The 24699-nt window shown below is 34.8% G+C and overlaps 2 protein-coding genes across 3 annotated transcripts; both read right to left on the reverse strand.

The window, feature by feature from the left end:
* Positions 1-839: 839 nt before the first annotated feature.
* Positions 840-14708, reverse strand: LOC129269336 (mitochondrial glycine transporter-like). Of its 2 annotated transcripts, XM_054906830.2 has the most exons (10): positions 14524-14708; positions 11699-12026; positions 10920-11141; positions 10001-10071; positions 9083-9188; positions 8555-8624; positions 7656-7754; positions 4849-5009; positions 4250-4342; positions 840-3537 (listed from the first exon to the last, which is right to left on the reverse strand). In XM_054906830.2, exons 2-10 carry the CDS (start codon positions 11768-11770, stop codon positions 3511-3513), a joined length of 921 nt encoding a protein of 306 aa, XP_054762805.2. In that variant the 5' UTR covers positions 11771-12026; positions 14524-14708; the 3' UTR covers positions 840-3510. The 2 variants fall into 2 exon arrangements, with proteins under 2 accessions (XP_054762805.2, XP_063961708.1); XM_064105638.1 differs by lacking the exons at positions 11699-12026; positions 14524-14708 and adding an exon at positions 11330-11380.
* Positions 14709-16529: 1821 nt separating this feature from the next.
* LOC129269337 (centrosomal protein 20-like) lies at positions 16530-22082 on the reverse strand. The gene is made up of 5 exons (XM_054906831.2): positions 21996-22082; positions 20148-20345; positions 19832-19916; positions 19231-19370; positions 16530-18932 (listed from the first exon to the last, which is right to left on the reverse strand). The coding sequence occupies exons 1-5, from the start codon at positions 22021-22023 to the stop codon at positions 18868-18870; spliced, it is 516 nt and encodes a 171-aa protein (XP_054762806.2). The 5' UTR covers positions 22024-22082; the 3' UTR covers positions 16530-18867.
* Between the last annotated feature and the right edge of the window lie 2617 nt (positions 22083-24699).

Here is a 24699-nt window from a genome sequence, read left to right on the forward strand (position 1 = left end):
GGCTTCTTTGTCCCACTTTGCCTTTTGTTTTATAAGGAAAAGTTATTTTATATTTTCATACATGCATGCTTGATGTCTCTCTTTAAACACAAGTAGCAATGGTCATCTTTTACATTAAATCAGTAGTCAATCCATTTTTTTTTCATTCTTGGAAAATATTATTTAATAAAGATGTTTTCATGTAATAAAATACAAAAGAATAAGTGGGTATATTATAATGATATTATTAGCTTGCTCATGGCATATTCATGAAGACATGCATAGAAGTATTTCACCAAAATAATGCAAAAAAAAATCATAAATGTCAAATTTGTTAATTCATGTCCGATTTTGATGAAATTTTTAGTGATTTGTTTATTATTTTACTTTTAGACTAGTTAATACAAAAGAATAAGTGGGTATATTATAATGATATTAGCTTGCTCATGGCATATTCATGAAGACATGCATAGAAGTATTTCCCCAAAATAATGCAAAAAAAATCATAAATGTCATAAATTTGTTAATTCATGTCCGATTTTGATAGAATTTTTTGTGATTTATTTATTTTACTTTTAGACGAGTTACTCTGAGTTAAACTAGAGATCAGAACACATGAGGAACAATAGCTCAGTCAATAAAGTGGGTGTAACGTATTCCGGTGACCTGGGTTCAATTCCAAATTAATGTTCTAGTGCCCTTTGGTAAGGCATTTATATCCTTGTTACCAGGTCCTTCGGAGAGGACCTTAGGCCATCGGTCCTCTGGTTGCTTGCTCATAAGCATTCATGCTTTCTTAGCAATCAAGTAAAAAAAAAAAACTACCAATCTATGATATTCAACAAAGAAAATAGAAGGTGTATGTAATAATATTTCATCTTTTATTTACTTAGTCAACTGAACAGAATATAACTCAACTACATATTTGAGTTGTCTCTAAATCATGGTATTCTTTCCACATTTTGTTCGTTCCTCTGAAATTGGAAGTTAATATCAGTATACATAAAAGATTGCACAAAATATATTTTATAAAGAAACAATTGATCTCTATCAACTTTTTAGAAAACATCTTTCTGTCTTTATATTTTCAAAACAAAGTCAGTCACAAGATCATATGGAGCATTTCAATAATTGAATATTACATTTTCATTTGATTACTGTTTATGACATATAAACCTTACGTTAATTACTACACATTAGCCACATGGGCAAACACAGTAGTGCACTCTACAACAGTAAGTCACAGTGCCTTCAATGTGAAATCAATAGAGAATATAGACATTTTCCTCTTTGAGGTGTAATATATACAATAAAATATACGAACAGTGGACCTATAATAGACCATCAGTCTTGGCTGGCTGTTTGGCTTACGCAAATCAACATGTATCAGCTGATCCAATATTTGCAAAGGCACTTTAATGATGAACATTGTAACAAATAGTTATACTTACTTCACAATGACAGATGTAGTACTGAAAATACATGCAGATAATTTTGTTCATTGGCACAAGCCACATACATGTTTAAAAGTCAGAACTTCGGAATCCCCACCCCCCCCCCTCCCAAATTGCATGCAAATATGATCAAAAATTTGTTTTCAAGAAAAAAGTAACCATAATTAGGGTTGGCTTTCTTGTAACTCTTGCTAATATACCACCTCTTTATGCATGCAAAAACCAACTTTCCTGGTACAAAATGATAAATACACACATGTACTTCTGGACCCCGTTTCCTAAAACTGCAATTGTGGTCACAAATAATTTCAACCCAGGGGGCGTTTCATAAAGCTTTAATAACGACTGGTGAACCTTTCTTACGCGCTAAATCATTGCCAAAGAACATTTTAGTGTATACCATTTACCACAAGAAAGGGTCACCAGTCGTTCTTAAAGTCGATCTTATCTTAAGAACAGCTTTATGGAACACCATCAGGTATCAATGCTCAATGGCCAATCAAAATTAGTTTTCATTAGTTATAATTAATAATATGGTATAAAATTATGCAATGGTGATGATGACGATAATGATGAATATAATGACATTATGATTATCAATAATAAAAATGTTAACCATGTATCATTTCTTTAGAGTACTTAAAGTACCCATTGTCATCACTACCCTGTCTTTAGCCCAGCCCTAATCCTAGTGCAGAAGTCTATCAAAGACTACACATTCCTCAGGTTCCCTTTATTTATATTCTATCACCTCCTGCACCTGGGTCGAGTGCAGCACGATTTGGATAAGTTCCTTGCGGAGGGAAATTAATTGATGCCATGGTGGAGATTTTAACCCACATCCCACTGATGGCACCAATAGCTCCTGTTCTCGATACTGTATCAGTCTAGCCCCTACCCTAGTGCATAAGTCTTTCAAAGACTACACATTCCTCAGGTTCCCTTTATTTATATTCTATCACCTCCTGCACCTGGGTCGAGTGCAGCACAATTTGGATAAGTTCCTTGCGGAGGAAAATTAATGCCATGGCCGAGATGGCACCCATAGCTCCTGCTCTTGATACTGTATCAGTTTAAACTGGACATAATCTGGTTATTCCTTTTAATGACAAGATAAATATGCTTTTCAATAAAATTACTTACTGAACTTCAAATGTTTCATGCACTGATTATCAAATGGTAACAAAGACAGAATACAAAAATAATCATAAGTTTTTAAAGTCATTTAGCAATCCTGGTATTTACTGCAATAAACTGTATGAATATTGATGTCTATTTTGATTTGCATCATCGTTTGCCTAATTAACAGAAATTAAAAGCCGGTTTCTGATTAACGCTTAATTTTCCCCAAAGATACAAGTTCTTTTTTTTTTCTGGGACACACTGTTCTATTCACCAAAACAATGTATATCATCCACTGGCATTTAATTTTCATTTGATCAGGTATCAGTTCAATTGAATTATCCCCTACACTATATGTTCATTTATACTTTAAGGTTCATTAAGTAAAGTATGAATCCACACCTTTGCATAATATACTGCATATTGCTACGATTTAAGTACTCGGCCAACCTCACATGCAGCATAGTTTGGGGTTAGCTGTCAGACTAGTAATGCATATCTTGCACGTAATTAGCTCCTCTGCAATTGGTTGCGTCTGCAATACAATTTTCAAACTACAAATAAACTCCAACAGGCATCGGCCTTTTGGTTCTTAGCATGTACGTTAACTATGCTTTATTGGGAATCCTTGGTTTGACTGCAATTGTGCAATATACAAGTGACATACATGTATGCAAAGGTGTTTAATACTGTAGCATGATGGTATCAGCATAAGCTGAAGCAGAGTATTACACTGAAGATAATACCCTCACAAATATCTTGAATTTGTCATAGCTGATGATGCTACTTTGGCATTTTTGGCAGTCAACGAACAGCAGGCACTTGAATGATCCAATAACAGACTCCAATATAGTATACATGCACATTTCTTTTGATCATCATACTTTTTCACAAGTTTGAAAGTTATCGAAAATAATTTCAGCACTAAGTTGTAAAAATTTCTTTCATAGATATCTTACTTCAAATGCAGCCTGACCTTCATCTGTATTTTTTTAAAGAATGAATGAGATTTGCAGAACACACAGAAGAGAACGTGTAAGAAACACAGAAAGACCGAGACAATGAAGGAAGGGGGACAGAGTGAAAGAGTCAGAGACAGAGAGTGGGAGAGAAAGTGAGTGGGGAGAAAGATTGATTTAAAAAAAGTGAGGGCAGAGGAAGACAGAGAGAAAGAGATAACATATTTTTGTTAATAAATGACAATATTAGGGTGAATCGGTGCATTCAATTGAGAGTTACTTCAATCACAAATTTATTATCCATCATTTCAATCAAAATCTGATGTCCCATCACAACGAATTCATCTAAATAAGTCTACAAGATTGCTATTCAAATTCATCATTACAGTGACAAAATATAACCCACCCATGACATCAGTTAGAGTTTTATCTTAGCTTAATTGCCCAAAACTTGCAAAATATGACATTTGTAACTTGTGCCTTTATATAGATTTTAATATTCAGTCTTTATGTGGTGTCAGCTGTACCAAGCTGAGGAGTTGCTCTTACATATTCACAAAAATTTTAATTAATCGAAAGGCTAAATTATGTCCATTTTTAATGCTTTTTTCCCAAATTTTCATTGCCAAACACTTATTCACTAATTAATAGTATCAATAACCTTTGCATATATAAACCCTTTCAATTTGTATTACAGTTTTTGTTAGGATATTCAATGAACTATATTACACAAACCTCTTCATAGACTGTCCATGTTAACGCAGCCATTAGTGTTCTTCTGATGCATCGTGGGACCATACCCGAAAACAAACCCGTCACACCTTGGTTCTGAAGAAAAAATGCATGATAGTGTCAACAGTCAAAGGTCATTATAAATGACACAAATCTAAATGTGTTTCTCAGTCACATTAGCTAAAGTAAAATTGCTTTGTTGACAAGTTACAGACCGAGTCCAGATAGTTAAGCCAAATGTGTGTCTCAATCACAATAGATATGACTGATTACTGGTACAACTTTTGATGTTAACCAATTTGAGACTGAGACTGCATAATTATGGAAGATGTGTTTCAGATGCATCAACTTAACTTGAATTACAGGTGTACCCAGATATTGATTAAAACTGTTGACCCATTGGTGACTGAGCCTGCATATGGTGAGCCAAAAATGTGTTTCCATTGCATTAGCTTTGTGAAATATACGCTGACTACAACTTTTAATGTTAACCAGTTTGAGATTGAGCCTGCATATGGAAAGCCACATGTGTCTCAGTCACATCATCATAAGTATCATACTTTTGGTAAAGTGCCTTACAAGAAAAAGTAATTGGAACTAACCTTAACAATGTGTTTGAAAGTAGATGTAAAGCCAGGGTACTTGGAAGGATTCAACTGCATGTGTGTCTTGACAAGATCAAAAGGTTGAGTGACGGAGGAGGCAAGAATACCGGCGGCTACACCACACGCAAAATGAACAGGAATCGTCATCTGACTGGAGGCTAAGTGTGTAGGAACAAAAAAGGAGAACAATCATTGGAATGGGTTGCTTTGAATTGCATTATAATATCTCTCGAGGTTGAACAAGACTGTGCCTGATTTTACAAACAAATAGTAATACAGTGCTTTAGATGAATGTTACATTTAAGATACAAATGGGAAATGAAAACATTTTATTTTGAAATTGAGTGTTATAACATAAATGATTTAACTTCTGTAAACATAAAAGTTATTATAAATAATATTGGAAATTGGGGCATATGTTTGGAGGAAAAAAATTCGATGGTTTTAGCAAAGATTGCCTGATTATAGTGACAGGCAATGTTTCTACACTAACTTCAAAGAATTTAGTTCATTCATTAACAGATTCATAAATTTGTGAAACATACCACAATTTATTGTTAGTTGGTAGATGCAAAGAGTGACTGCTCTCAGTACTAAAAAAGGGGGAAAACTATTTCCTCCTCTCTGTTTTAAATCTACAATAACAAAGATGAGCCTAGTGTCTGTAGACGGAGAAGGAAAGATTCAAAACCCTCTGCCAAAAGTGCAATAATTTTACTGTTTTCCGCCTACGGATATTACTGCTTCACCCACTTAGGATTCTAATTTTATGTTACTGTCAAAGTTCGTACAGTTTTTAACGTTGTTTCGTGGTCAGTTTTCGTGTGATAATTTCATGCTTGTTTTAATATTTTGATTCGGGGTAATTATAGTAATGTATTGTATATGCTATTATGTTAATATAATTATAAAGTCAAAAAGGGGCCTAAGCTTTCGATCCTAGCAGAATCTTCGTCGGAGGCAAAATGACAAACATATAAAGTGGAACAACCATAATATAGACCACAAACAAGCTACAGCAACACTAGAAACAAGGAGACAAAAGGGGCATTAGTGAGTAGAGAAGACCAATCAGGTTAGTGAAGGGGATGAAAGAAAAGGAGTAGGCAGACACAAAGGGAAGTTAGTGTAAGTAAGGCCAAGAGGGATTAAGATAATGAGGCAGGCAACATCAAACAGGATCTGGAACAAAACAGTGATAGAGGGATGAATAACTAGAGAATTAGTGAGAGGTGGGTCAAACAGGTTACAAAGAAAGGCTTAATAAACTGGTGCAAAAGAGTGGGGGAAAAAAGAAGAAAAAGAATGGGGAACAACTGATAATGTGCAAAAGACATATAAGTATATATGATAAAGCATTAAACAAACTAAGAGAAGAAGGTAAGTGTAAATATGTATCTATAAGTGATATGTATATAAATATATCCAAAAAAGAAATGTATATGAAAAAATATATAAAAATATACACATATGGTGTAACTGATATGGTAATCCGCTAGGTGTGACGGGAAAAAACATAAGACTATATAGTAGGAAAGAAAAAAAAAAAAATCATCTGTATATGTGAAAAAGAGGAAGCAAATTGCCTAAAAAGGTAAAAGCAAATATAGAAGAGAGGGGGTGTATTATGAAGAAACCATAGTATACATGTAAATAAGCAAATGTGGTAAATCTAAAAGAGGTGAGTGGAGAAAAAACAAATATATATATATATATATAATAATTATTATATCGCCTGAATAAGGAAGGAAAAATTGGAGCTGAGCTTGTATGAGATATGGGAGGAAAGTAGAGTAAGAAACTATAATGTAACTATTCAAAAGAGCTGAGGGGAAAAATTATATGTATATATAAATTGAAAGTGGATAGGAAAGAAAAATCAGTCGTTCCCCTCTTGGATGTTCAGGCCATGAGGTTGGGTGGTGCGAAGTCGTCTCATCCAGAGCTTCTCCCTGCTAGTACGGACTGAGTCAGGACGGGTACCTAAAGATTCGATGCCCTGTAGCATCATGTCAGTGATGGAGTGGTTGGGGAGGTTAAAATGGCGGCCAACTGGAGTGTCCAGCTTTGCTGTGTTGACGGTGGATCTGTGCCCGTAGAATCGTTTCTTGAGTGTGGTCTTGGTTTCCCCTATGTATTGTACCCTACAAACTCTGCAAGTGATGAGATATACAACATTAGTGGTAGTGCATGTGATGTTGCCCTTGATTTGGTGAGACAGGCTGGTAGAGTTGCTGGTGAAAGTATCGCCCTCGTGAAGGTGTATTTCACATATGATGCACCTGTTGCTGGTGCATTTGAAGGTGCCATGCTGTATGGGAGAAGAATGGTTAGTGAGGGAGGGCACTTCAGCACGAACAATGAGGTCCCTGAGATTCGGTGGGCGTCGGTATGCTAGAAGGCATACATAACATAATCTATGTTATTTATGTATGCCCTGCTTGTTTTGTTACTCAGATATGTCCTGGGCGTTCCTTTCTTCTATGTTTGTATATATTTTATTCCTTTGTTTGAACGATTTGAATGTTAATAAAGTGATGAATTACTACGACCCAATTACATGAAATATGTTCATCCTAACCCCTCTAGGACAGATTCTTCTGAAATAATTTGTCAGTGCTTACAAATTATCATGACATGAGCGACATAAATAGAAAAGGATAGGGGTCAGGCATTATAACTTTATCATTTCATTGAATTTTCCATATATTTAGCATGTGTATGGCAAAAATTAAATTTGTTGTTTGGATAGGCCGTATCGATGTTACTGCCTAATACTTATGATAGTGAAGATGTTTTGATACCTGAATGTACAAGTAGCTTGGCTTGGGAGTAGAAAGCCAAGTATAGTCCAGAGAAAGGAGCATCGCGAAGAAGAGTAGCTGACAGCCCGCTGTACAGACCTATACAAAGACAAGGACATAGACAGAAGCTTGAGATTTGTGTACAAACGACCCCAGCCCGCCTTGACCGCCGACCCAGCACTTTCCCCCACGTCCGCACGTACTCCACAAGTACCGCCGCACGCCGAACGAACACTCACTCCTGAAGACGGACAGTCAACCTGCCCGAACATCGAGTCTCTCTACTGCTTCTGCTCATCATCTCTACTCGCCGACTCAAGCCAGCATCTCCTCATCCATCCTACTACTCAAGCTGTTTCAACTCATCAATCTCTTCTGGTTTACAGTCCTTTTCAGGACTACATTCAAGAAAGATTACTCTACTCTCAAATTTCCACTTTCTCGCCTATCCATTTCTTTTTTCTTCTTCTATCCACTGTTTCTATAATACTCCACATGGTGTACTGTAAACCACATCAGCGATGAAAATACTAGTTTAACTACCAAATTCTTATTTCATATCTGAAGCCATTTTAATCACATTTTCCCATTTAAAATTGATTGAAAGCAACTTCTGGAGCACATCAAGTCTTAAAAACATGTATGGTCTCACACAACACAATAGAATATACAGTATAAGATATCAACAAAACAATAAATTACAACAAAAAATAAAATCAAGTTTTCTCTTTTTATATACTACAATCTGTGTAGTGCTTTTCAACAAGTTTTACAAGTTGTCACATTGGCTAGTAAGGCTTTAAGAAGGAGAAGTTAATATCCAATACTATTATGAAAAATAGCAGAAACACAGAAAGTCTATAAATTTAGAATAACTCCATGTTTTACGTCATACTAACCTCTGTATCCTTCCTCTTTGTGTATATTCCTGAGTGCGCTAGTAATGCCTCTGTAAAAATACTGTTTGCTCTGTTCAGTACAAAAAAAAACATAGAATGGTAAAGTCAAATAAATAATAAATGCATTGAAGAAAAAACACAATAGTAGTAAACACTAGTAGGTCAGTAATATTATAAACCATAGTCTGAAAGCTAGGTCGTTGTAGTTTTTGTAACACATTGGCTATTTTGACAAATCCTTTTTTCAAAAATTCTCATAAGTAGTTTACTTGACTGTTTGTGTTTAAATCAACTATGAAATGATATACTTTCATACTCTGATGAAAGGAATTATGGCTGAAAACACGATCATAGATAACTATTGGGTTTTTAATCAATCATTTATTTGACTGACAAGTACAGGATTGTGACGTGTGCCTAGATTAGATATATGGGACATGTGCCTAGCAATTTTTTAGTTTATCCTAGTTCAAGAGAAATGAGAATATTTTAACATTAACTTATAATGAGATTTTTTTTCATTTTCACCTCAAATCTTGTCTTTACAACAGTCACAGGTAGTAAAGCAGTACCCACAATGCACCTGGCAAGAGCACCTACAAACAACCCTTGTGAAGCATTTAATTCAGGCCATCTTGGAAAGAAAGAATATATATTGATAAGAAGTTAGATTCACATATTTTGGTACACATCGTTTGTTTTATTTCAGCCAATAGTATACACAGTCCTTTGTAAGCATCAATTGGAGCATAAGTTTATGGTACAATAACAACAAAATATTTTGCATCACATCCATGTTGTACTTGTATATTATTATTACCATCTGTTGTCAGTATGCAAGTTAACTTTGCCAAAAGTCAGAGCCATATGATTCTAGCAGGAATCCAGCAACCATGCTTTCATCTCTAATCCTCAAATCATATAGTACTAATCACTGGAGAATGCAAAAAAGCCACTGTAAATCGCGGAAATAAAAGGTGCTATGCGTCTTTCAAAGTGGCTTTCCGCATTCGCTATTGTTTTATCTAGATGACCGATTGATGAAAAATGATAAATAGATGCTTGCATGATTTCTGCTTGAAATACATGGCTCTGCCTTTGGATAAGGTGCCTTACCGCCCACTTATATAATTCATTTAGGCCCTATTACTTCAGCTTGATTGAATTATCTTCAAAAACTGAAGTAAAATTAAATCACAAACATTTAATTTAATCATAAATATCATATCAATATGTATTAATACAGTCAAACACAGTTTCAAACTCCAATAATTGAAAATGATAACAGCTGGTGTGACACTTACCATCTCTTACAGCTTCATGCCATCAATTTCTATGTTATCTGTTTACATTACCTATTTTCGGGAAAAAACCAATATGGTGTAAAATTCCCAGTGAAATTATTACCAGGATGAAAACAACTCAATCAAACACTACTCCACTTACCCAAATGTTGTCTGGATGGTATGTAAGGACAGGAAATAGAGACCAACACCAGGCACAGTTCTCACTAGCGACTGTTTGAAAACAAATACTTGGTAATAGTTATCTGAACACTGCAACATATGAATGGGCATGCATCTTGCTTGTGAGGTAATATCCTTGAGTTAATTTCTCTTTTTAAACAATGTTTTTTTTTCATAAATATATACAACAGATATTCACTAAATCAACTCAAAATATGGGTTAGTGATTTTGTTTCACCTCGCAACAAAATATTTATTTGTTTGTTTAAATTCTGCTTTCAACCTTCAATATCTATTTTTTTCAACAAGAATTTTGAAAGCAAACTTTACGACTACAAACAGCATAAAATTCATTCATTTTCAAAAGTCTGTCTTGTTCTGACTGCCAAGAAATGATGAAGATGTAAAAAACGTAATTTATAACCATAAATATGAGAACTGCAACAAAAAAATCTCATTTCAAATATACCAACACAGAAAATGGTTTCCAATATTGCTGCATGATAAATGCTGATTATACCGACATAGTGCTATGTCATTGAAACTTCAACAAATGGAAATTGGGGACCACAAGATGTAACACCTCTCACTGAAAACATGAAGGCTTTAATTTGTTTTTGAAAAGATGTAATAATTACCATCCAACTCACCAAGGCCGAAAAGAGAGGGACATAATGAATATGTAAGCACTAAGTGATTAAGTGACCCCCCACCATTGTTTATTCAATTTTAGCCTTAGTTGGAGAACAAAAAATGCTATGTGAACATTCTTTGACATTTTTTTGTGTGGGGACTTTGGATTGTTTCAAGTTAATTGCATTATTGCAGCAGGTGATATTTGCATATCCAAATATAGAATATTGTGGAGCACTCTCCATATAAAATATAGTAAAACTTACTGGTGTTAATCCTTGCCAGAGACCAAATACTCTCTCATTCTTTACAACATCAACTGTGGTAGCAAGCAGACCCTTCCGACAGGATTTGGCAGGCCCCGATTGATTATGTAGAGTAGAACGTGCAGACTGGATACGGGTTTTGACAAGGTCTAACGGCTGCAGAAGGATACAGGAACTGGTACTGCTTATGACTCCTGCAAGGAAAGATTTCACTGATGGACTCTGTAAAAGGAAGTAAATAATATATTGCGAGAAAATGCACATTACCTGATCACAAAGCTCTATAAATTCTTATATATACATGTACTGGGTACTACTGGACTCCAATGCCAAATGTTCATATTTTGGTTGCAGATGGCAAAATTACAAAGCACACCAAGATGAGTCAAGGGGGGAATACACAGGCCTACCATATTTTTTAATCCTAAAATTCACCGGGAAATTCTGAATGAACCCTTTACTTCCTGTATGATGAAAAGAAACACTGGGGGATTTGAGGTTTATGTATCTATTAAATTTGGGGTAAAATATTTCCTTCAACACCTGACATTGACAGGCCTTAAATTGCGTATGGTATTTAGGGGCAAGGCCACTTTATGACAGAGCATACAGGTGTATTTTTATATAGCACAAATTGGAAATTTATAAATATGGGGGGGGGGGGTGGTGGAATGCTGCTTCAGTGGCATCAAATTACATGATAAGAAATGTTTACTTGTGAATGATTAAACAAGCTTAATGTGGACACAGCAGATGACGAACAATGTTCAAGGACTTACTTCTAGCAGCTTAGTTGAAAAGGACACTGATGTATAATCCTCTGGGCCATGACCCGACACCCTGTCGGACATTTGACCTTCAAGAAGTAACTGCTTCCTGTGTCTAGAGAACACTATTAATATGTCACAGAGGGCAGTATTATATCGTAAGCTCAGTCAATCATACAGATTTTCCCTACATATTCATTTCCCCTAGTAGCAGAATGAAGACTAGCTAGGACAGAGAGATCGGCTTAGATCGTCAATGATCAGGAATGGCCCTGGCACTGCAGTATCGATTTCCAGTGGAAGAGAACAAGCCAGCTTGCTTTATTTTACTTGAAAACGCCTGTCAGGAAGAAAAAAATAAACAAAATATAAGTTCAGTTTATTGTTATGCATCATACATAGCCTCAAGAGACCCCATGTACTCAATGTTTGTTTTAAATTGTAGTACATGTACCTTTTTTAATGTATTTTAAAAAAATTGTCTGTTAATTGGGTGTATAGATTTTGACAACCCCCCCCCCCCCCTGATCGATGTCTCAATTACAATAAGGGAAGAAAAGAAGTGATGGGTATTAAACTTAATACCGATCACAATCAACTCCCCATCAGCCATGCAAGTGAAAGCGCCCATGACTTTAACTTTTGAAGTCATATGTGGGCACTTGTGGGGAGTGGATTATTTTTTTTTGCTGACCCAAGTCTTTGCAAAAGCATTGGAAACACCTGGAAAAAAGGAGATTCCTTTGGGGGAATCCACGAGGTACTCCATGTACCAGCATCAGCATGAGCAAAAAATTCTTAAGCCAAGTCTGCTAATAAATAGATATGCAAATAGTGAAACGATCCTGATTTCTAGGAATACTCATGAATATTCATGATCTTGAGCATGCGCAATTTGCATTTGCGATGTTTTGAAATCAGCAGTGAATTAATACGTGTGAGGAAATTGCTACATACTGGCTCTAAATCACCAACTTTGAGACTGATAGAAGCATGGACAAGGAAAGAAATAAGGGGGAAATGTAATGTAAGATTAGTTTTTGATAATTTGTAAGGTCATGTTGTTGCATGAGTTTTATGATTTGATGACACAAAGAGAAAGATTTGTCACTTGGAGTGTAAGAACAAGTTACTCTGGTGTATTGAAGAGTTAGGTGTGACATGATTGAAACATATAAACACTTTAAAGGAGAATGAAACCCTTGAAACCAGCTGAATCCATATCAAAGAGAAAAATCAAAGAAACATATTGTTGAAAGTTTGAGGAAGATTGAATGAATAATAAGAAAGTTATGAGCATTTGAATATTGAGATCACTAATGCCATGTAGATCCTCCTATTGGCAATGCGAGCAAGATCTGTGATGTCACACACGTACAACTCCCTCATTACTTTAGTACTTATTTCACTTATATTCTCACTTTTATAGAGTCTATCACAAGGTGAGGTGTTCTTTTTATGAGAGGACAAGTACAGAGGTTTCACAACATTATATCATTGATGAATCGTTTGTCATATGATTAGAATGAGCAAAAAGAGATGTTTTGGGGTATATTTTCAGTGTCCAAAAGGGGAGAGTTGTTCATCTGTGACATCATAGATCTTGGTCGCATTGCCAATGGGAGGATCTCCATAGCATTAGTGATCTCGACATTCAAATGCTCATAACTCTTCTATTGCTAGTCCTATTTTACTCAAACTTTTGTTGATCTTATTCTTTGATTTTTCTGCTTTCACAAAAGCTAACTTGCTCCAAGAGTTTCATTCTCCTTTAATAATTATGATCAATGTACAAAACTGAATTTACGGTAGAAGAAAAATATAAAGAACATACATGTACCATAAGAGGTCACAGTAAAAAATTGTTTTATACCAAGGACAAAGACACAGAAATATAGGAATTCTTTTTTATGTTAGAATATGCAAGACATGGAATAGCCTAGGCTAAATAATGAAGTTGTCACTGCCCCAAGTCAAGTGTGCACAGTTTTGAAGCTGCTCTGGATAGATGCTGGAAAAATGAGCCAATAAAATATGACTACGAAAGCCCTGTTCCTGAAAGTGAGCCAGCCATCTTGAGGAAAAACCTATAACTGAATTACTTACAGAGGCATAAAATGTCTACATTCAGAAACTTCCCTAGGTATCCCCTAGGATGGTTCGGGTAGGTGTAGCGGTAGTGAAGTGTAGTGGAGCCTTCACGAACCATAACTTGAGTTGAGGTACTGTTTCAGCAATTTATATTTCAGGTGATTAATTGAAGTTGAACCCATCACTCACTCAGGTGCTAACTTGTTACTTGTTAGACATGTATTCATCATGTTCATAAATGCCGATTTGAGCTATTCAAGTCAAGGTACCTTTTCTGGTCAGATATGGAATGTCTGATATATATATCTACCTCAAGTGATGTTTGTGCAGGCTCCACTCCACTTGTACTGTCATAATTCATAAAAATAGCCTTATAGTACTTTAAGGCCTATGTTCTAACTTCTAACTTCTAAGTTCTATATTTATAAATTATAGGGCTAGAATCCCTAGATATATTCTTAACCTTCTCCATGTTTTTATTTTCAATTTTAGTGGGGGGTGCATATGGAACTCTTGCCAACACACGAGTCTATCCTATGAAAAATACGGTCGTATGATGAGTATGACTGCATAGGAAATGTTTTTCTGCAAATCCCGGGCCTTCGAGACCAGTCTTCACCCCGACGCGACGGGCAAGCTACGGTACCGTACGGCTCGGACTTCGTCTCTGTCCTGAAAAGAAATATAGAAGCCAATTTTAAGTCATAGATTCCTGTTAATCCTTTACCCTGGTATGAATTACTCACTTATAATACGTTATCAGAGCAGCTCTGTCGTCTTCGATCAACTGGCAAATACAACTCCAACGTACGTTACACTAGAAAAATAGAGAAATTTGGTTTCAAAGTTTGGACAATCCCTCAACTCGGCTGACTCTATTCGAGAACTCTGAGAAATCTGCATTAGCGCCATCTTTTGACAGTCTGACTTCAACTAAGCTCTCTCGATTTTGATCGAAAAGTTTGATTAATTGATTGATGACCCCCCCAAAAAGATGTAATGATTGCTCTATCGATCGTCCAATTGATAGATCGACTGATAATTTGATTTGCCATGTCACCAAACACAAATCATTAGGCTTGAACAGGATACCCACACGAAAGCTAAAAAGCTTATTTGGGTCCTCGCGGGGGTCCTCGACATCATAATGTATAAAAGTTAAAGTCCTACTATTTTAATTACACGATGAAAAATCAGTAATCACTGTCAGAGAAAAATAAGATGCAGTGATGCTAGCAAGAAGAAGAAAAAAAAAGCGAAGAGGAAATAAAGGGAACAATGAAAAAAGAAATCCAAAGAAATAACAATGAAAAAATGTTCTATACCCAGTTGTTGTGTGACCGGACAGGTTGTGTGTCCGGACGATCAATCTTAGAAAGTCATTTTGAAAAAATTAAAAGCGAAGTTTCATCAATTTTTAGTACAAAATGTTAGGAAATATTATAAAGAACAAAATAGAAGATGATTACAAGTATTGAATTCATATTTATAGTGTAATCCAAAGACAAAAAAGAAGGCTTCAAAAAGATAACCTGTCCGGACACCCGAACCCCCATCCTATCATATTATTGAAAATTATATAAATTAGCAGAGAAAAAAAATGAAAAGAACTTGATTTGTAGGCCTATTCAGGTTAAATCAACCATCATACCATTCGAGAGAAAGATATTCTTTCAATCTCCTCTTAAAGTGGACAAAATTTTCCATTCACCTTAGGTCATTGCGGGAAGAGAATTTCAATGTTACAACATTTAAAACAGGTTGCCAATAATACTTCCCCTTTTGGGTTAGCTGAAGTTGAAATGGGCGCCAAATGCAGTAACAGGCAATTCATTCGATCAAGTGTTATAACTTTTATGCACACTAGATCGAATCATTATATTGGATATTTGCGGGAGGGGTAGATGGATATTAAATAACAGATGAAAAGAACAATATTTTAATCTCCTTCTTCTCTGAATAACTCTCTTTATTTCCTTCTCAACCAATTTCTCTCAATCAAGCCTATAAACTAGTGGATTTAACGTAAGGACTAAAATGTCCTTTGAAATTTCTGAGGCAAGGCAGTGGCTGTAAATATTTTTTTCCTCAGGGGGCATGGATACTTAAGATGTTGAAAAACATATGCATGATAAGTAAGCAAGGGATTGAAGCAACCAATTATATGACATTTGGGGTTCTTTTTTTTAATACTTTGTGTGCATTTGTGAACATTTACTACAAATTAGTTTTCAAAATCCGTGGGAGGAAGCAGGGCCATGGGCGCGATTTTTTTTTGCTGGGGGTGCTGAAGTAAATTTGACATGCAAGCAAAAAAAAAAAAAAAAACGTTTTCACATCAAAATGTGCGTAATTTTCCCTATATTTTCCCCAATTTGCCACACCTACCAGAATTCCTGGGGGTGCTGCCTCTGGAGAATAATACACGCAGCACCCTCTGGGAAACAGGGCCATGGGAGGACCCCCCCCCCCCCCCATCGAGAGACATTTGATTTATATTTGTCTATTCCTCTATGCAAATGCTATCAATTCTATCAAAAATGAAAATGTAATATGTAGGCATTTTGAAAACTCAGGAAATGTTCCTTCCTCTCTCGCATATTGTGGAATATCATATATTTTCCCTTTTCAAAATCTAGTACCACCCCCCCTCTCCTCTCTCTCCAGTTCTTCTTCGATCTCTTTCTCTATGTCTCTATTTTCATATAAGGTGCAAAGGTGCATACATACATTACACTGTAACAAAACAGAAAAAATGATTTGCGTTTGTAAAATATGTATATATATTTCAATCTTTATAACTTTTGATTTGTCAATTCCTTAAATCCTAAATTTCAAAGTAGAAAATACTGTACTTGCATTCCAGAGAGAGGGAGAGTATTTCTAACAATCCCATTTACTTAAAATGCACAACTGTTTATCTTCATCAAACACTCACATACTACTTAAAATATTAAACTTTTTATCCACAGATATAGTTCCCTTGTATCATATCAGCATTTGGTTTAGAATTCCTGATTTCATTTTCTTATCAAATTTTGTAATAAAATAAAACAAGGAAACATATTGAACTATCGGGAATACACATTTTGGGAAAGGATTTCAAGATGAAAAAAAATTATAAAAATGTCACTTGAAAAAAAAAAGGCACTATGATGTGTATCATCATATATTTTAGTAACCAACACAAAAAAGCTACAATTTTTTCTCCTTAGAACTTAGCCTCACATCACTTGTTTATTGAGGCAACACTGAAACTTTGTTCAAAAACATAATTATAAACTTCTTTTTTTTTTCCATTTGGAAAGTGTGAGAATGTATTTGTTCGAAACTTGAGATGTCATTTCAAGAAGATACATATCAGATGGTTGAATTGCATATTTAAAGTCAGAGCTTTATACACTCAAACAGCACAGTTCATTTGCTCACAGCAATATGATAGATCTCTTGTTTGATTACATTGTATAACATAAAAATGTTGATCACATGAATTAGAAAATCTAGTTGACAAATCGTCTGAAAATTAAAAGTAGTCTCGAGCAATAGGCTAACAAAGATGAAATATATATGATTAGTACACTGAATAAAAAAAATAACCTTGTGAGCATTTTCAATTAATTACACTCAATGAAAACAGCCTGGTAAAAATTATGATTTGTTGGAAGAAATTAAAAACAAGTGGAGCACCTCTGGCAGTCTCACCTGCATCACACGATTCAATATAGCAGCAGTGCTGACTTTGAAAACTACTATAAAATAATTATTAACAAAAAAACACCATTCATATAATGATACATTACTACGTTCATCGGCAAAAAATGACATTTGACCTTGATCATGCAACCTAAAACAGTGATACTTGATTACCCCTATATCCACATTTTATAAACTATATCTATAAACTTTGAAAGTTACTACAGCAATCTAATAATTACCTCCAAAATGGCCAAAGTTCAATGACCTTAAATGACCATTGACTTTGGTCATGTGACCTGAAACTCGCATGAGATGTTCAGTGATATTTGATTACTCTTATGTCTAAGTTTCATAAATCAGATCCATAAACTTTAAAAGTTAAGATGGTAATTCAACAGATACCCCCAACTTGTCTGAAGTTCATTGACCCTAAATGACCTTTGACCTTGATCATGTGACTTGAAACTCAAACAGGATGTTCAGTAATACTTGATTAATCTTATGGCCAAGTTTCATGAACTAGGTCCATATACTTTCTAAGTTATGATGACATTCCAAAAACTTAACCAAGGTTAAGATTTCAATGTTGACGACGCCGCCGTCGTCGGAAAAGCGGCGCCTATAGTCTCACTACTATGCAGGTGAGACAAAAGCTATTTGAAAAATATGCAGGTGAAAGTTTGAAAGGAGAAAGAAATCAGATAAGAAAAAAAAGCATATGAATGTTTGGAAAATATATCTCTAAATATATCCTACTTAGTTTTAAACTGGCAATTAAGTGAGTAAATTGTGAAAATTTGAGGTAAACTTTCCAAGAAAACTTGACTACCACTTTGAAGTTTTGGGCCCTGTGACTGGAGGACTGAATTTTATGTTTGGTTACATTGACTATAATGTGAAATGTAGCTTACATGAACTATTTTTTTTTGTATTGAGTTTTCTTCATACTTGCAAATGGAGAAAAATAGTGTCTCAGATTTTCCCAAATGATGTCCAGATTGCCTCGAAACCCTACAAGATTTGTAGGGTTTTTGAGGGTGATTGTTAAACTCAGTATCTTCTGTCTCAACTCTTGTTCCAAGTAGGAATTCCCAGTCTTTCTTGTTCCATGTCTGTAATCCGACATTATTAACAGCTCCAACAACTAGGACTGTGTTCAGTTCATCAACAAACCAATCCACACATTGTTGCAAGATGACATTAAGCCATACTGACCATTATGAAAATTAGGCAGTGGATTGTAAACGTAAGAAAGAAAAGTCCCTGTTTCAAGTCTTCCATTTCATGTTGACAATATGATACAAACAACTTACAGCATAAGGACCGGTAAATTCTTTAATCAGACCAATGCAAACAGAGCTTTGTCACAAGTTGAAACTATGTGAAACTAGATATCATCTTGTCTTGTTGCTGAATGTGAACGGCTCTCCTACCCTCACATCAGAATGATGAGGAACATCTATAGAAGAAGAGGAATCAAAGAAACAATCAAATGAGGACAAAGGTTCTGAAAAAAAATACAAAGGTATGAAAATAGAAGCTTATTTCCATGTCTCGATTCACTATGCAATAATAAAAACCACCCTTGACAAAACTAGATCAAATTGCATTTAACTGAATTCTGCGATTCTTAGACATGTTTCGTTTTTCAAGCTATGCTTGAAAAGATAAAACACTATTGATAGTTTTGGGAATAAAACTGATTAATTCTGACCTAAAGAAATCCCTGTATAAAAGGAAAACGTGTTAACTTTTACCTGATCTTGTTGTCCTGTGACGATCTGACCTGACATGAAGTGATCTCAATTGATGTGATGATGATTGGTGGGCGGGGCTCACTGAAGAACCTCTTCCTTGACCATGGATGAAGTGTGAAAGTATCCCATACAGGAGAGGTCTGAAAACAGAAATATTGGAATCTTGATAATAATCAACAAAATAAAGAGGGATCCAGTACAAATTCTCCAGAAACCAAAACCTGATCCTTTTTTAATGATTTTTAATGTTCTTGTATCAAATTAAATTGAATTTTTCAATCAATATAAATCAGTCGGAGAAATCAGAAATCTATTTTGTACTTGAGTTAAAAAAAACACTAGGGCCCGAATTCACAAAGGTGGTTTTTAAAACCGTCGGTTGAACCCATGGTTTATGCAGATTTTCGGTATAAATTATGCTTATTTACCGCATATATTAAAAACTGTCCAATGCTGATGCAAGCTTTTGTCAGTGTGCCAAATTGACGCCTGTTGCCATGGTTAAGTACGCTATTGTATTCATGAGTCAAAGACATTTTAAAAAAAATTACATTAAATAATTAATCTTCACTCAGTTACATTTAATAGTGCATTTACTTACATGCTAGATGTATTTTTGTCTTCTACTAGATTGAGCTCAGTGGCCAAAAACTGGCGATCTAGTGGAGTAGTGGGCTGCCCAGACTCTGAAAAGGAAGAATTTTCATAAAAACCTATTTTCTTTGTACCATTTGGTAATGAAATCTATTATGCACATAAACCTGATTAAATATTTTTAAAATCCCAAGACCAAAGAAAAGGGTTTCATTACTTAAAAGTTCTTCAAATTAGGTAAGAGTAACTATTGACAATTTTACTGACAAGAGTGACTATTGACAATTTTACAACTGTTAAGCTTTATCTATTCACAACCATACCTGATAGTAGTACTGATGATGTATATTTATAGTGGTTGAACTCTAGATACTCTCTGATGAGTTCATTGATGAGCATGTTTTCATTGCTGAGTGGTGGTTTCCTCTGATTTGGATCATCCAAGGCCCGGAAGACTTCAGCTCTGACTCTTGCTTTGATCTCTCCAAGGACACCATTATTTTCCAATGTCTCCTTGACAACTGGGGAGAATTATAGTCCAACAAAGGACAGAGACGGTATAAATACAAAAACTCAGTCAGAAAGTTTAGTGTAGTTTAAAACTTTAAATTCAACTGGCTTTAGAGTCATTTAGACAAGACTAGCCGTCTAGTGGAAGTCCATCCTGCTATCAAGTTGGCATTGAGAAAAGAAATGAGAGAATATATCTACGAAATTTTAATTATTATTAATATAATATTTTATTTGGCAAAAAATATGAAATAGAAAAGCAAGTCAAGTACAACAATGATAATTTTTTTTTTTTAATAATACACAACTAGCAGACTAGTCACTACAGTAACACAATAATAATAGTAGGGCCTAGAACAAAAATACTTAAACACTAGATTCACCTGGATGAGCTGCCAGGCATTGGGCAAATTTAAACAAATAGACCCTAACTATGTCATTCATAACCTTGTTAATTGAATGAGTGTATATGACATAGGCCTAGATAGATCCACCATCCTGCCTGTGGGTAATCTACAGGTAGGACTATGGTATGACAATGCTGTACACAGCACACAATTTAAAAAATCATTAAAATATCACTTTTGTGACCAAAAATACTAATTTACATACAGTTGCAATTTATTTTTCATTATTATTAACTTTGGAGTAATTTTTGTATTCACCAGAATGCTCAAAAACTTGAATTTTTGGCATATTTTTGTGAACGCCCTCTATTGGTGGAAATTGTCATTTTTCAATCTCTATTTTTTAATTAAGAAAAAATAATCTAAAGAATCAAATTTACTTAAAGGACAAGTCAACACCAAGAACAAGTTGATTTGAATAATAAGAGAAAAATTCAACGAGTGTAACACTGAAAATTTCATCAAAATCGGATGTAAAATAAGAAAGTTATGATATTTTTAAATTTCACTCAATCTCACAAAACAGTTATATGCACATACCGGTCGGTATGCAAATGAGGGGACTGATGACATTTCGTTTGTACTTCTTTACATAAAATATGAAATATTCTAATTTTCTCCCCTTTATCCTGTGAAACAAAGTTTCATTTCTCCCTGAACATGTGGAAATACCATTGTTTAACATTTTATGGTCGCATGCAGTGTTTTGAAATCGGCCGTGAATAATACGTGTGAGGAAAGATACTGGCCCAAAAAATCACAAATTTTGAGGATAACCGGAGGATGGAAACGGAGTGAAATATGGGTGTAGAGTAAGATATTAAGTCAATCATCTTTTTCGTTATATTTTTTTTGTTTAATTTTACGATTATCATGATTGCCATCCCACCTTGGCTTTGTGACTCGGTAGGCCTATATCCGAAATGGTTCACGGTCCCGATGTTCGGGTAGGTGGAGCGGAGTGTAGCGGTAGTGAAGTGGAGCCTGCACGAACATCGCCCGAGGTAGGTTATATCATAAAAGGTTATGATCTATCTCACTCATTCTATGAAAAGGGGTTCATAGAATGAGTGAGATAGATCTAACTTCAAAAGCGCTAACACAAATATTAACAGGTGGGACACAGTCAAATTTATTGTTTTTATTTTCCCCTTTTATAGCTTTAAACAGTATCTATATCAATAATTTTTAATCCATAGTGTAATTAAGAAGTAGCATTGTAATTATTCATGGAAAAAATAAAGCAATATTCACCTGATTTTAATTCTTGGGCTTGAGCCATTTAAGCGTTTTACTTCTCAGCAAATTTAAACAAAACCGCTGGCTTATGGATGTTTATGGAGCGCCGAATGGGGAGCCAGCTAAAACGCGGAACTCGGATCATTTTGTTGTTGTTGTTGTTGTTGTTGTTAGGACATGTAATATTGGAGCGAGGAGGCCGAGGTGATGAGGGTTTTTAAAAAAACATTGCCAATGACTTCAATTCGTTTAGGTTTTTGAGTATATGGAAAATCTTTTGTTTATGTTTTGTTGTGAATATTTGACACTCGAAAAAGAGAATGAGTAGGCCTATAATTATGTCGATTTTGTAAATAGATACTTGATATACACATTATTATATCTATCATTATACAGGTAGTATGATATGGAGTTTCAGTGTAACACTCAATCATTTGATATTGTGTTAATATATACATATACTTGCATTGAAAAAATATAAACAAGTTAAAGAAAAAATATATTACATGTAAGTTAGTGCTTCTAAAAAGAAAGAACAAAAAATGCAAAGTGTTGAAATTTTTTTTCACTTATTTTTTCGGATCATCATGTTTGATTGAATGTCGGCTCTGTTAATGTTCTTCTTGACAGTTTGATTCCCCTTCCCAGCCCCCGTGCCCTTCTTCTACCATCTGCCCCCCCCCCCCCGTCGGCCCCTCTTGCGGGGGCCGCGAAACCGAAGGCTGGAGGGCTTCAGCTCCCTTTTTTCTCAAAAAATCGTGTACCAAAAAGTAAGAAAATGACAATCTGATTGCGATTTTTATCATGGTAGTGCCCCCACTTTCAAATCCGTTCCGCGGCTCAGTATAGGGTCATGTATAGGCCTAATTTAAATTTGGTTTCGGGAAAACCTTGAAAAACACACGGCCAATATAGGCAAATCAACGATATGAAAATGCGTTGTGCTATTATTTGGAGGATATATCAAAACTGGAAATGAGTTTCCTTCTAGAATTTGTGCGATTATAAATGAACATTTATAGGTTGCCAGAAGAAAAAGAAAAATATCGACGTACTTATTTTTAAAAACATAAAAACCAATTTTCAATTAAGCACGGTAGAAAGAGCTGTCTCTCCCCCTCCCCCCCCCCTCTCTCTCTCTCTCTCTCTCTCCCTAATTGCCTCCCCGGGCCTCCTACCCCTTTTTACTTTCCCCTTTTCTTGAGCCCTAACTTCCAGCTAAAATTAAACTTTTGGTAAAAACATCTGATATCTATGGAAAAAGTATATGATAAGATGTTTCTGTTAGGTTTATTTGTTTCTTTGGAAAAAAGAAAGAAAGAAAGAAAGAAAGAAAGAAAGAAAGAAAGAAAGAAAGAAAGAAAGAAAGAAAGAAAGAAAGAAAGAAAGAAAGAAAGAAAGAAAGAAAGAAAGAAAGAAAGAAAGAAAGAAAGAAAGAAAGAAAGAAAGAAAGAAAGAAAGAAAGAAAGAAAGAAAGAAAGAAAGAAAGAAAGAAAGAAAGAAAGAAAGAAAGAAAGAAAGAAAGAAAGAAAGAAAGAAAGAAAGAAAGAAAGAAAGAAAGAAAGAAAGAAAGAAAGAAAGAAGAAAGGAAGGAAAGAAGGAAGGAAGGAAGGAAGAAAGAAAGAAAATAGACTGCATGAAAAGCACACATCAAACCATTGGCTTCATATATCACATTTATTGCACATGATTGTCATCCACAAAGATTTTGATCGCTTTGTACTGAAACATTGAACGTGCATATTAAGTACAAAAAGAAAATGAATGTCAAAGTCATTTCATTAAACTAATAGATGCGGAGTGCTTCTTCTGACAGATATGACAAGCTCAATAACACCGTGATTTCATTTCATCCTACGTTCAAATACAATATAAATAGAAGATTGCATGATGCATTGCACATAATAGACAATAACAGCAGTTGAAAGTATGAGAAAAAATACTCATACAAAATATGTAATTCTATTCTTCATGTTTTTGTGGAACACCAAATGACGTGCAGTATGGAAAGAATGAGACTACGATTGAGCTGTCAGGGCTTGAATGGATGTAGATCAAAGAGCTAAAAAAAAACTTTAATTGATTCTAGGTTAAAATCAATTTTAAGATCAATATCGAAAAAAAATCAAGGCCTTATACCCATATTAAATTATGTCCTAGCTCCATTTTTACAATTTCAGTGTCAATATATATTTTTTTTTGCTGAATATGACTTTGCATTTTAAAATCGATTTTAAACTGTAATATTTTAAAATAGATTTTTCTGTTGATTTTGAAATTGACTTTGAAATCTAGTTCCTAAATGGTTTTGGAAAAAAATAGATTTCATTGTTTGTTTGAAAAATCGAATTATTCTTTTAAGTCGATTTTTTTAATGTGATTGTAAAATGATTGATTTCAGATAATGGAATAGATCGTAAAATGGAACTCATTAAATCACTAAAAAGGTTCATTTGATTGGTGTGCAGACATGAGTAAAACGTTCTTAATTCTACAATCACGATTTTATTTTTGTTCTCATGTGAAATGTAACTATATTTTTTTAAGAATGTATTTCAAAATTGCGCTTAAAACTGATTTTATCGTCTTGAAGTTGATCGCATGCAATGCCTATATGCATTTGTCTGAACGGTCACAAGTAACGTATTATGACCGACCATGGTTGAATTTTGATAATGAGGATGATTTATCAACGAGCAAGGACTCACATCAACATCTT

The sequence above is a fragment of the Lytechinus pictus genome, chromosome 10 (genome assembly GCF_037042905.1).
Source record: "Lytechinus pictus isolate F3 Inbred chromosome 10, Lp3.0, whole genome shotgun sequence".
Lineage (NCBI taxonomy): Eukaryota > Metazoa > Echinodermata > Echinoidea > Temnopleuroida > Toxopneustidae > Lytechinus > Lytechinus pictus.